The 13,299-nt window shown below is 42.9% G+C and overlaps 1 protein-coding gene across 5 annotated transcripts in view; it reads right to left on the minus strand.

Moving 5' to 3' along the window:
* Positions 1-55: 55 nt before the first annotated feature.
* The window catches only part of B4GALT4 (beta-1,4-galactosyltransferase 4), a 28,700-nt gene continuing 15,456 nt past the window's right edge, over positions 56-13,299 (minus strand). For all 5 annotated transcript variants that reach the window (XM_080575654.1, XM_080575651.1, XM_080575652.1 and 2 more), the window contains exons 2-7: positions 10,863-11,354; positions 9,396-9,628; positions 5,857-6,044; positions 3,405-3,527; positions 1,225-1,329; positions 56-742 (exon numbers count right to left, since the gene is read on the minus strand). In XM_080575654.1, the coding sequence (XP_080431780.1) occupies positions 595-742; positions 1,225-1,329; positions 3,405-3,527; positions 5,857-6,044; positions 9,396-9,628; positions 10,863-11,139 (1,074 nt within the window). In that variant the 5' untranslated portion in view covers positions 11,140-11,354 and the 3' untranslated portion in view covers positions 56-594. The remainder of the gene's footprint in view (positions 743-1,224; positions 1,330-3,404; positions 3,528-5,856; positions 6,045-9,395; positions 9,629-10,862; positions 11,355-13,299) is intronic.

Consider the following 13,299-nt stretch of genomic DNA (forward strand, 5'->3'; position numbering starts at 1 on the left):
TGCTTGAGCATTCCCACTGCATGGCAAAGTGAGCTTACGAAGGACAAGAGATGCCTTTTTAATTAAGTAGATTGCCTTTTATTGAGAGATTAACATCTCCCCACCTATTACCATTATTGCCATTCCTCCCCACACAAGCAGTTTTTCCTTAGACTGGAAAAATCTCAGCAAGTTGGTAAGTGGTGAAGAATTCTTGTGCTTTTAAGGGGCAAAGACTGGCCTGCTCCTTTTTAAGTTGTGGCAATGTTGCCTTCCTGCTATGACAAATTGGAAATTTAGGAATAGTTGCAAGAATTTTTTTTTCTCCAGGGGACTTAGTTCAAGTCCTTCCACTGGACCAGCCCAAACAAGAAAACGTTTACACACACCTCAGCAGAAAGTGCACACATGAACACCAGGACCTGTCCTCAGGTCAGTCCCCATCTCCAGTCCAGTCTCACAAAATGAGATTCTCAACTGACCGACGAGATGCTGTGAAGAGAAACTTTCTTCTGTGCTACTGAAGTACTCTTTCAAGCAGTGTGCTGCCCGTCAGTTGCTGCTGCAGCAACCACAAACAAGATGCGCTGCCATTTCCTATAACCTGCATGGTGTTCACCCTTTCGAGACCTTTGGCTGTATGCTGAAATCCACTGTGATGTTGATGTACAAAGGGTTGTGTTCCACTGACAGCAGTTCATATGAACAGGAGTTCAACCCATCTGTCTTCCACATTTTAGATACCTGGCGTAGAAGCTTCATCCTGAGGACAGAGCAGAGGAAGAAGTCTTCATAGCACAAAACTGAGATGCACAAGAGGAGTTTTGAGCTCTTTCCCATGTCTTGTAACCTTAGAGGCAGAGCTACAGCCATTCTGTATCTACTTGGAATGTAAAATCATGCTTTTCCTGTCCTCAGCATGGATAGTCAGACATGGGAAAATAGTCCTACAGTTTGGGGAGGAGAAGTTTAAGCCATTTAATCTCCTAAATCTATGTTCAAGTCATATCCATGTGACTATAGCTTCAGAAGGTTTTACAGAACATTACCCACTCAATTACAGGCAGGTCTCATGCACTGAAAAACAGCTGCCAGCTGCAACCAGTGGTTTCAAACCCATCTCCCAGAGAGTTTGGGTACCACAAAATGCCTGGTTGACCTAGTGGGAAGAACTGGGCCACCACTTGGCCTGGCTCTTAGCCACCCTCCACAGCAATGCAGAGTGGAACCCTGTTCTTAACTCACCTGTCTCTGTTCTCCTCATTGCCATGGTCTCGGTTGTGGAAGATCATCGTGTACCTGGCTACATCAGCGGATGGCCTCATCACTCGCATCTTCTGCATCTCAACCCTAGAAGAAACAATACTGCCATAAGTAAGACACCACTATAAGCCAGCTCTTAAGGAGAAATGACATTCTAGCACTTCAGTTTTGGTACATGCCATAGAAGCAGGCACTGAAGATGTTTTCTACAGTTCTCCATCTTTTCCACAACCCCTTTTGCTGGAGAAAGAACTTGCAGAGTTGGGTTTCTAGACAGCAGGGTGACATATACCCTATCGTCTGAAGAAAAAGATGTAGCTATTACAGCAGATATCACAGAGAGCTTGCTTTAAGGACATGTATAACTGAATACATTTAAGTTAGTATCGTCTGGTCCAGTTTTACTACTGCATGCTGATCTAGGATGTCTATAGGAAGACCACACATTTTCCAACAAGTTCATTTCAACTGACGTAGTGAAGCTTCTATACATGATAGTTCTCCACCAAAAATAGGAAAAGAGCTTGCTTTCTAATGGCTGGCAGACAGCCCTACAACTCCGAACTTTGTCCACATGAAGAAAAGTTTCTGAGAACAGTCAAAAACGTTAAGTCTCATGCACAGATTTTAATGCTTGACAACAGGCACTTGATTGGAACTGTTGGCCTTAAACATAGCTGTGGAACACAATTTCGCTGTCAGCAGCAGAAAGGGTTAATTTTATGGCAGTGGAATTAAGGAATACACCAGGTCTTTACTAGTCACGCAGCAGCAGATGAAAGAGCAACAGGAACCCAAGAACTGAAGAAACAAAGCAACAGCCCCTACAGCCTTCCAATGACTGTTTGTAGCATTAAATTATCAAATGAATACAACTGGACTGAAAAAATCTTTCTGATGCTCACTGGAGTAAAGGGGCCCATAAGAGAGCATCAGGTTTAGCACAGAGACAAATCAAATCGGATGCAGAAGCCAAGCAGGAGGTAGTAGCCCTCCAGCCCTGAGTTCTTGAAGATACTGAAGGGGCTGCTGCCATCTGCTGCCTTCACAGAGGAAGGCTACAAGGATCTCTACAGCGCCCTGTTGAGAAAGCAAGCTTCCTATTCCCTACCCGCCACAAATGCTGTAACCAGCCCAGCCCAAGATCTACCCAGGAGGAAAGGCATGAGATAAAGCCAATTGCAGTGTGCACTCTGGCTCATACAATTTGGTTTCCAGCCCCCAAGCTGGCACAGAGAAGTTGGTGTCTCTAGCTAGAGCTTTTGGGAATGGGAAAGGAGTTACTAAGAAGGGACAGAAATCCATGTCACCAAATAGACCTCTTAGATTTCTTGAGACACAGCTGACCAATCTGCTAAACAAAAGCTTTTACTTGGACGTTCCTAACATTAGCACACTTGATTTCTTCAATGTGATCATTTAAAGTCACCAGGGGTATGAATTTTATATCCCTGAAATATTTGCTTGCATATTTAAGCAACTGAAAGGGACAAACACTTAAGGATGACAGAGCATACCCAAGTTACAAATGGACAGGGTTCCCCCCCGCCTTCTTTTCACCGATAGCAATGCTGGTTTATAGAGGTTTCCTCCTAAGCAAAGGGGTCAGATCAACATGAAAGTTTTAGTCTTCTTAGTACCACCAAATATCTCAAACTAACAAGCTTCTCCTACTTTGACAGGCACATCTGCAAAACTAGTTTTAACAAGAGCAAAGGGCATATGGATATATGTGCAGCCTTTTTAAAATGTAAGTTATTCACCATCTTAACTACAATCAACACCACCCACGTGCAAACTAAGCCCTTCTCTGAGAAAGTCATGGTAGTCAATGAATGGAAAAAAAAGCCAAAACCCAAATACTCCCACACTCTTGCAAAAGTAGTGGAACTCAATACATGTGTCACTGGCAAAATCATAACAGATTTCAATTTTATTTCACTTAAAACCAATTTCCAAGCTAGAACAAAAATGTTCTGTGGCTGAGACAAAAAGCAAAACCAACAAAAAGAAACCCCACCAAACCAACAACTCTCATGAGGACCAGATTTTAAGCATGCCTCATCTTTTCAAAGAGGAAACTGTCCACAGAACCGCATCTTTGCACTCCAAATCCCCATGCATCAACACTCACACCCATGTCCCTCTAGCCTTCTTTTTACCTGATTCGAAGGTCATCATCTTCTCCACCCCAACCCCAGTAGTTGTTAGAGAATCCATTCACCTTGGAAAACTGTTCTCTTGTTAGAGCAGTTACACCTCCAAAATATCCCTGGTAACGTAACCTGGAAATACACAAGAAGAGGGGATAACGAATTAAAAGGTTGAGTTACGCCACCACCAAGAATACCACCCTGAAGCTCTGGAACTAGACCCATCTTTTGCTTCTTGAGATTCCTGTTGGCCAATTTCTCCATCAGGGCATAAACTTGCAGTGTATTGACCCCAACCCTCCCAGCTCTGTATCTTCTGCAAGCTTGCCGAGGGCAAGCACTCTGCCCCGCTGTCCAGGTCACTACTGAAGGCGTTTACCAGTCAGAACCCCCTCGGCCCAGCAGTTCAGCTGCTTTTCCGTTCACCTCACTGCCCAAACTTCATCCCTTTGTGAGTGACGTTCATGACAGGAGTAACATTTGTTTTCTTGCAGGCTTCAGGAACCTCCCCCAAACCTTTCAAAGGTAACAGTGATTTTGCAATGACAACAGCCAGGTCCCTCAGTGCTCATGGCTACATATCCCATCAGGTCCCACAGATATATGGTTTATACCCAGTGTTCAACCACCTCTTGCAAGGACAAGAAAACATTGGATCCTCTAGGATCTTTAAAATTGGACAAAAAACCCATACAATAAAAATGGTCACTTAGAAAAGGATGTTATGGCCTCAAGGAAATAGCTAAGCTCGAAAAGTTTTCCCACCCCCTTGCCTTCAAAGTTTGAATATACAAATCTTTTCATAAAGAATCTGAGTTTCAGTTTATATAACTAAACTAAACAATATATTTGCTCTCCAGAGGAGCACAGTTGCCAAGATTACCATGTCCAGCATCACCATAGAAGATATTCCCCGGGAAGAAAAAGAACAAGAACAACCCTACCCAAAAAAAAAAAAAACAACATTCCTGCCCAGGACATTTTGCATTCATACAGGACACATACAATTTCAGTTTTCGGAACCTCATCTGAGTGAGGCATCTTAGCACGCCCACCTCAGCCTAAGGACAACACCAAAGCCACCCAACTGAGATTTCAGATCCTGAGCCTAAGAGTGAGACCACAGGTGGAATTCTTTCAAAGAAATGGAGGAATTCCCCAGGGAGTAAAGTGCGATTATCCCCACTTCACTGATGTGTAAGCAGAGGCAGTGCCACAGAAGTGAAAGTATGAATCAAATCCAAACCATCAGTATCCTAGTGAATACTAGCACGGGGTATTCACAATAATAACAGTAATCCTTTTGTTAGTATAAGACTCTTCAAAGCCAAAACTTGAAGCTGACTTAAAACTAACAGATCCTTCCCACAAACAGAAGTCTGAGGAAATCAGTCATAAGAAGATCCCTTAGTAAAAGCAATAATCCATCTGCATGCTTAGCTCAACAAAGCACTTGCAGTAACTGAGGAGGTTAAACTAAACACCTCAAGGTTGGGCCATGTTACTAGTTCTGCATGTCTGTCAAATAACCAAAGCAATGTTTTCTGTTGTTTTAGTGTACTGACCATCTTGGAACCCTCGTCATTCTCTTTGCAAGGCACAGCCCTCCAAAAGTCTGTCAGGGACCTCATTTATTTAGTGAAAACTGGTATGACCACAAATAACTGGAACATATTATTCTGTATCAGAATTTGCACATTCCCCCTCTTTCTCATATATTTAGTAAAGGATACACTGAAGTGAAACAGGGCTTTACTTCAAAGTGCTTTGCAATCAGCTTTTGAAAAACTCACTTCTAATTGATAGTTAGACTGACATGACATAAAAAGTGAATCTTGAAAGACTGATGTTCAATGAAACCACTCTAGTCATTAAATTTACCAAGCTCAGGAGCCCTTTTTCCTCTAAGGTGGGCTGAAACCTGACTTCATTTTAAATTATTTACACAGGAGCACTTAATTGATCCATTTAAAAACAAAACAACCCTATATTGGACACCGTACAGCCAAATAATTAAAGGATAACCCTGTCCTTTGGCAAGTTTTCGCACTTGAGCAGATCTCAGTATCAGAAGTTACCTCTTCAACAGCAAAAGGTAAGTGGCAAATTATATTAGCACAATCCTAAGATCATACTGTCAAACCATCATACTGTCTAACCACAAGACCAGGAGACTGCAAATGTATTTCTAGCTTTGACATAAGGTCTCTGGCATGTTGCTTTCCTCTCAGAAACGAGAACAATGACAATGCCCATTCTTACAGCCGATTACAGAGCTAACTCCAAAGATGTCTGTAAGGATCTTGTCAGAAGGTGCTCCAGAGAGACAGAGCATTACCACCAGAAACCTGGTGTCAGACGGAAGGGAACACTCAAGTATACAGCTCCCTGAGAAGGGGAACATTATCAGTATGTTGGCATTTTCCAGTTGGTTTTCTTTTCCACGTTCATGGTTTCCTACCTGTATCCAGTACTGTTCCTGCCAACTACAAGGTGCTTTGGCTGTCTGTCACACATGTAAATGTTAAAGTCATTCTCTGGCACCAGATCCACATCATGGAAAATGAAACAGTCCCAGTTCTCTTCTTTTAGGGCCTCTAGGTATCCTACATTCAGCAGTTTAGCTCGATTAAATTTGGTGTTGCCAGCCTGTGGAAAAGAATGGAAAAAAACTCTGAAGAATGTGTCAAACCTTTTTAACTAGAACTGTTCACAGGCTTTTCTTCTAATCACATAGTTCACAACCTCATTTGCACCTCAAAGCCTTTCCAGCAATAACTACACAAAGAGCTACCCCATAACATTAGATACAGCATGAAAATAGCCACTGATGCAGCGTTTCGTGTTTCTGCGGCCTCTACTTGTCATGAGTGAACATAGGTAGGGGCAGGAAAGCCTAAGGCTGTGAGGCCACCAGAGAAGTATGCATGCTGCACAGCGCAATTCTACTACAGTTGCTGTTCCCGTCACTCCATCAAGCCACATTAACAAAAGAGGTACCAGTAAACAGTTTAGTAACTGGCAATCCATGTAACCATGTCAGCAAGGCTTATGAAAGCTTAAAAAATTAATCCCATAGTTACTAGTTTACAGATGTCAGAGCACTCGACACAGGTGATTTATGCTTGCCGCTCAGTTTAGAGGACAGCAGTGTTTAAGAAGTACGCTGTATTTCCTTAAGCCACACAGTAGGTGGCAGAGTGGGAAATAAAATGCAGGTCTCTTTAACTCAGTCCTATAACCAAATTATTATGCTGCACAGGGATTTCTCTTAGAATAGAGCTTCACTTTTTTTTTTTTAACTAATCTTCATTGTTTGCTTTTAAAAAGTGAAGATGCACTAACTTGATGTAAAAGTACCATTTTCCACCTTTTATATATATATTTATATATATACACACACACACACACCTGGCAGTTTGGTAAGCTTACCACGGCACCACTGATTCAGAAGCAACAAGGGTGCTTATCTTGCTATTTATTTTCTATCTGGACTGTACACACTAGCCAGCCTGTAGAACACCACCTGCTCCTGAGGACAAGGTGGTAAATTGCTTCAAATTCTAACCACAAGTCAAAAGGCCCAGCTTTGTGCTTCCAGAACCCAGAAGGCCATTCATTTTCTAGACCTGGCAACCTGATGTACTTGATAGAGTAAAAAAAAAAAAAAGTGATCTTCCAAGATAAAGGGCTCGTTTGCTAGAAGCTGTCTGGACAGAAAGAGGCTCCACAGAAAATCATAAAGAAGCTGGCCTCCCCAGACAGAGGGAAGGGAAGCTATAGGGAAAAGCAGTTGTATACATAGCATGTTTTATCCTTCCACTAAGTCACACTTTGCTTCAAAGAAGCAATTTGCTCACTGTTACCACTGGCCATCTTCTCCTACACAAAGGTGACTTACGAGCTTTACGGCTCACTATACATACCCTTTGGGAAATACAGCCTGTTCTGAGAAAAGAGAGAGAAGGATAATCAATTGCTTCCATTCTCGGTCAGGGAAGAAGCATATTTTCCAAGAAAAAAATAGATACCGTTCACCCAAAAATCTATCATTTTAAAGTCCTGATTGTTTTCATATACAGGACGTGAAAAAGAAATGTGTCGAAAACCTCCTCCTAACGATGAAAACATAGGTTACCGGGTGAACAACAGAACAATTCAGGTAACTGGTGAAGCGCATACAGAGAACTTCACTTGTGTATCAAACCCAGTAGCAGCATCTCCCACTGGTTGGCTGCGTCTCCCTCACCAGTAGTCAGCCAGCACAAAGGCAGCCAAACAGCAGTAAAATTGCCCTCCAGAAAGAGCCATTTCAGCGCTGAACAAATAGCACAGTCTACTCTCACCTGCTACAGAAGACAGAATTCTCCTCCTTACTTTCAACAGAACACTGACTACATGACAAACTTACGTTGGGAAAGAAGTTATTCACCCTTTAGAGATTACAAGTTTTTTTTCAGTACTGCACTCATGTACACACGTCTGTGCAGCAAAACATGATTTTGAAATGTTAAAAGTAGCCCATAAAGAGGAGAAAAATACAAAAGGCCCATTTATTAATCTTCCTCCAAAGCAAGCTCTGTGAATTTTTGTAGTTAAAGCATGTTTTTCTTGATTTCTTTCCCCAAATACACTTAAAGCAACTAATGATGTCACAAATGGAGAGTGAAGACAGATTTTCCAACAAAAAGTGTTTTAGTTAGTCTCACCTTGCAGTGTTTGGGTGTGCCTAGCCACAGTGAAAGGCTAAGCAAGAGTTCTCAACCTTCCGAGTAAAAACTTGGATAGAACAAGTCCAGACTCAGTGCTGCTGCTCACATCAGACACAACCTGCAGATTCTTCTATTACTTTCTGCTAACATGACAACTGCCTGTCTCCACATCACATATTTCAATAAATAAGGTATATGCCCATTCTCCCAATGATTTTTTGCTAACCACTGCTTGCGAGCTGAAGTGAGGCATTATTTGTCCAGTTACTGTATATACTAATGCAGAAAAAAGCCTCACTTTTCCACTCTACAGGCCACACGATGACTCAGAACAATGTAGGAACTGTATATTCCAACTGAATTCCAACTGCCATTGAGCAAAATTGTAAGCTTTCACCTAAGTTGTGCTGCCTCTGCTTGACTCCATCCTCTTCAAACAGAGGGGAAGAGAAACTATAATAATCACCTTATTTTTTCTTCCTGCTGTCTGAAGTATCTGTTTAGAATCAAAGCAGAATGCATACATAAATGATAGTAAAAGAAAAAAGAAAACAAATACAACAAGAGTTCAAGAAAAGGACAACATATTACACAAGAGAAATCTGCACGGCTTTTATCTCATGTTATCAGAATGTAAGCACACAAAAAAAGACAATGTAACACACGTCTGTATGCTCAGATGTTAGCCACTGACTCCATAGAGCTTAAAAGAATATAAAATAGTAAGTTACTAAACCTCTATGGAACCAAATGCTCTACCGCGGCTATTTCTTCCCACAGCCCTTGCTGTGCAAAGTAAATCACCTACAAGCTGTAGCTGATGTGGTTAGTTTTGAGACAGAAGTACGACCACATGATAAGCAGAGCTTACTAAGCATGACAGCAAGATGGGAGAGAAGACCTAGCTACAAACTGAAGCCTTTGATAAAAACAACCCCAAGGTTAAAGACAAAGCATGTCAGCCCAGTTGCATGCACGTATACTGCAAGAGAAGTGAGTTGTACACTTCTGATGTAAGTAATGCAGAAGATGCTTACCTTAAGCAGTAACTCAGAAATAGTATGCTATTTTCACTAGTGTCTGTTCCTCTGACTAAGACACCCTTTGTTAATTCTTCCCAGCTTTGCTACCAACAGCTGAGCTCCTGCAGCAATAGCTGCAAGCACCACTGCGTCCCCCAGGGAGCAGAAGTGTGCCAGGCAGGCTAAGGAGCAGCAGATGTTAGACAGCAGAGGTGGCAGCAGCGTCATCCTCTCCACCCAGAGAAACCTCTGCAGAGCTGCCTCACCTGGTGAATAACGTAGATGCCGTAGTCCAGCTGCTGCCTCTGCAGGAAGGGGTGGAGGTGCTCCAGGAGGTACAGCAGGTGCCTCTCCCGATTGCGGTGCGGGATGAGGATGGCTACGTGCTGCAGTGCTGAACACTCGGTGGGATGATACCGGCCCTTGGCCACCTGAGGGTTCTCCTTTTGCACTTCTTCTAGCGTGAGAGAGGGTTTGAAGGTCAGTTTGCTGGCACCTCCTGTAGGAAAAGCACATGAAATTTTCCTGATTTGTCTGTGGCTAGTCCCATCACCTAATGAGGTACTCTGTAACTGGCATAAGAAACCCAGATTCAAGCCCACAATTGGTTTCCCTGGCTTTCCAAGAGAAAAGCAGTGCTAGAAGGATATTACAGTGGCAGTGGAAGGACAGGGTACTGAGCTTTTACTTAAAAAGATTACAGAGCATTGATCATACAAATTCCAAGAGAAGTTCCACCCTGCTGCAGAAAGGTTGGCCAGAAACAGCTGCCAGGGCAAAGGAGAGTAAAATGGAGAGAGACAGGACTGTGTGAGAATTCATCTCCACATAAAGCATAAACAAAAGCATTGCAGGCTTAATGCTATAAATTGTTAGACAGCAAGTTTTGGGAGTACATGGAGTTTGGGAAGAATACAGCTTCCCAAACAAGTCCTTCGTCAGGTTCATGAAAAGGAAGAGGGCATTTTTCTTTATATTGTTTCTGTGGAGTTCATACCTTCAGGTAATGAGCTGTTCTCCAGCTCTGCAGATTACACGGCTGTAAGCAGTGAAGAGAACTTTCTGCATACTTTTAAATAGCTGCTCAGCAGGCCAGAGTAAGGCTTAATGCACAGATACTAGGTTGCTGTTCATCTTACCACAACAGCAGTGGAATAGGGGATTTTGCCAAGAACACGTGCCAGGTTATGATGGAGATAAATACAGGCGATGCACAAAAGGCCTGCAGCACTGAGTTAACAGCACTAGTATGGCTCACACTACTGGCTTTCCACCACATTCAGCCTGAAAACACAGACTTGGTCAAGCTTGCTTACGCTAAAAGCTATATTTGGAAGTTCACCCCCAGCAAAGAGCTATGCCCTGTACATCTCCACACCTCACAACCTCAGCTGCATGCCATATCCTTGCTGGATGTGTCCCCTCCCAGCCTCTTGGCCTTTGTAGAGGCAGGGAAGAGAGAGAAAGCCTTGATACTGTGCATGTCGGTTCAGTAGTCAAAACTGTTATCAGTGCCATTCTACCCAAAAATGCAATGCATGGCACCATTGGGGCTGCTATCCCAGCCCGACACAGCGCAGTCACTCAACCAGAAGCACGTACTGAACCTGGTTGCATGGTATTTGTTTCACAGGAAAAGTGTGTAACTGTAAAATAGCAAGGAGGATAAGCAAATCTACGGTACCAAAGCAGACGTAACTTGTTAGAAAGCAGATGAAAGCCACATCACTTACGCAGGTATGGAGACACAGCTGGACAGGGACCCTGAGGTAAAGTTGTTGCATGAACTGCTGCAGTTAATTTCATCTTCTCGTCCTTCCAACTGTTGCCTTCCTCCTGCAGTCTAGTAGCCTTTCTGAAATCCTCCACCACATTCTTAGGTTTAGGAATTGACTGTCCAGAGTCCACAAAGTAACTGAATGTGGCCCATAGCACCATCAGACCCAAGGTGACGAGCAGCAGCACTTTGAATTTATAGAAGACGTGAAAGACATACAAGTTCAAGGCCATGGCTCTCCCTGACCTGCAAACCGCTTCCTCCGCTCTGACCCTGGTGGCAGGCCACTCGCTGTGCACCCAGCGGGGATGAAACCAAAAGGTCCCAACAAGAATGTCACAGTAAAGAAGGGAAGCTGGAGGTAGGGAGGGTTGCCACACTTTGTGGTTTTGCAGTTCACGGAGTTGCAGTGGTGTTTGCTCTTCAACTGTCAGAAAATATGATGTACCTGGAAAAAAAAGGGAAGGGAAAAATTAGTTTCTATTGCCCTCCGCTGCTGCACCTTCAAACTTTATGAAAAGAGCTCATGGAAAGCCAAGGGAGATCAGAAATAGGAACCAAATATGAAACCACCAAAATATGAAAGGCACAGCAAGTATGAACTATTGATCAGAAACAGCTTTGGTGCTAGCTCAGCCGCAACCAGGTGCATGACTTTAGGCAAATCACTTTCCTGCTTTGTTCCCCACTCCCAGTCAGTCTGCCTTTTGTGGTTTTTTTTTGTTTTTTTTTTTTTTTTTAAAAGATCACAAAGTGCAACCTCTACCCCGTGCTATGTCTGTGTACACTTCTTGGCAATACACAGGTTTTATTACTTTTATTTCTATCAAAACTCACAACCGCTCTAAGACAAGCGATTCTGCTGGCCATGAATAAAGCCAGCTCTCCCCACCAAAATGAAAGACAAGATAACTCTTTCAGAAGAAAACAGTTAAATTCTTCATCTGTATCATCCATGCTGCACTGCCATGTAGAATGCAGTACAGTGTGAGTAACACAATCAGCATCAGAAATCTTTCCTCCATATCTGCTGCCTGACACTACCACCCTTCTGCATCTTCCACCCGTATTCCTCTCACACATCCTTCTACTATAATGAGAAATAAATGAGACCAACGCAAATCTACCTGCTTCTCAAGGGAAAGGTTTGGTTTTTCAGTGTTAGGTCTGTAAGGGTCCAATTCTTTATTCTGTTTCCTGACCTTTTTAAGAGCCCAGCTTTCACTGCCATCGCACTATAAAGTTACAGAGCGCTAGTTCTTCTGTCTGGCAGAGCACAGCAGAGAAAGAATGAAATTTTAATAAAAGAAAACTTTGATATGGAAAACACAAGAAAATTGCTATGTGTGAAAAGAACAAAGACCAAGGCTAAGTGAAACAAAGGCACTGATTAAAGACCATGCATATGAAAGAGGCTAGATCAAAAACAGCAGCAGCACAGAAACCACAGAGGGTTATTTTGCACTGGATTTCAAAATACAGAAGGGACCCTAGAGAGGCATCACAGACAGAAGGAATACAGTAACATTCCTGTTAGTTTAGCCCTGGTGTTTTCTGGAGAAGTTTGCTGATTCATGTGGATATATACGGGAGCCAAACCTAGGACTGAGGAGATTAATTCCTCTACACACTGCCCGAGCTCCTCAGGGTTTGCTGGGAATGAGCAGTCACGATGGTGCCCAGGAGGCACTCCACGGAGTGGCTAATGTGGACATGCATCACACATTGCTGCTTTAAGGAAGAGGCAGGAAAATTCAGTGACCTTACCACTAAGAGTGAGGGAACTCCATAGGTACTTCAACAACAGGCACATGACAGAGCAAAAAAGAAAGGCTATGTGGGAGAAAATGGCATCGGTTACAAGAAAAAAAGGAATGAAAGGAAGAAGTTATCAAGGAAAAAAAGTATATTCTTTTTGCTAATAACCTGGTTTAGACATGGCTGTTTTTTTCCTGGTCTTCAATACCACAAGGACACCAAGTACCACCAAAAAACAGAGACGAAAGCCTGAATCATTCTTCGTCCTTCCCTCCTTGTCTCCTGTCCCTTGAGGCCACATTTTCAGTGAATTCTTTGTATTCATTGATAAATGACACTGAGGACCACCTAGGTCTCTGCCTCATTGTTTTAAGATTTAGAAAGATTAGCTTAGTGCTCTCATTTACATCCTTTCCCCCAGTTTTCCTCATGGGAAATCATCAGAACAGCCTGTAAGGTATTGACAGCATGGGTCCCTACTACTCCCCAAGGAAATCTGAGAATGAACAGAAGCAGTTTTCCTTCTCTTGGTATCCGCTAGCTCCATCATCAGAACAGAAAACAGCAGCTTCAGAGTAACATCTCTCCTATACAACCAACACTGACAATGGAAAAGTCAACTCGAAACTTTCTTT

The sequence above is a fragment of the Anser brachyrhynchus genome (genome assembly GCF_964034855.1).
Source record: "Anser brachyrhynchus genome assembly, chromosome: 1".
NCBI lineage: Eukaryota > Metazoa > Chordata > Aves > Anseriformes > Anatidae > Anser > Anser brachyrhynchus.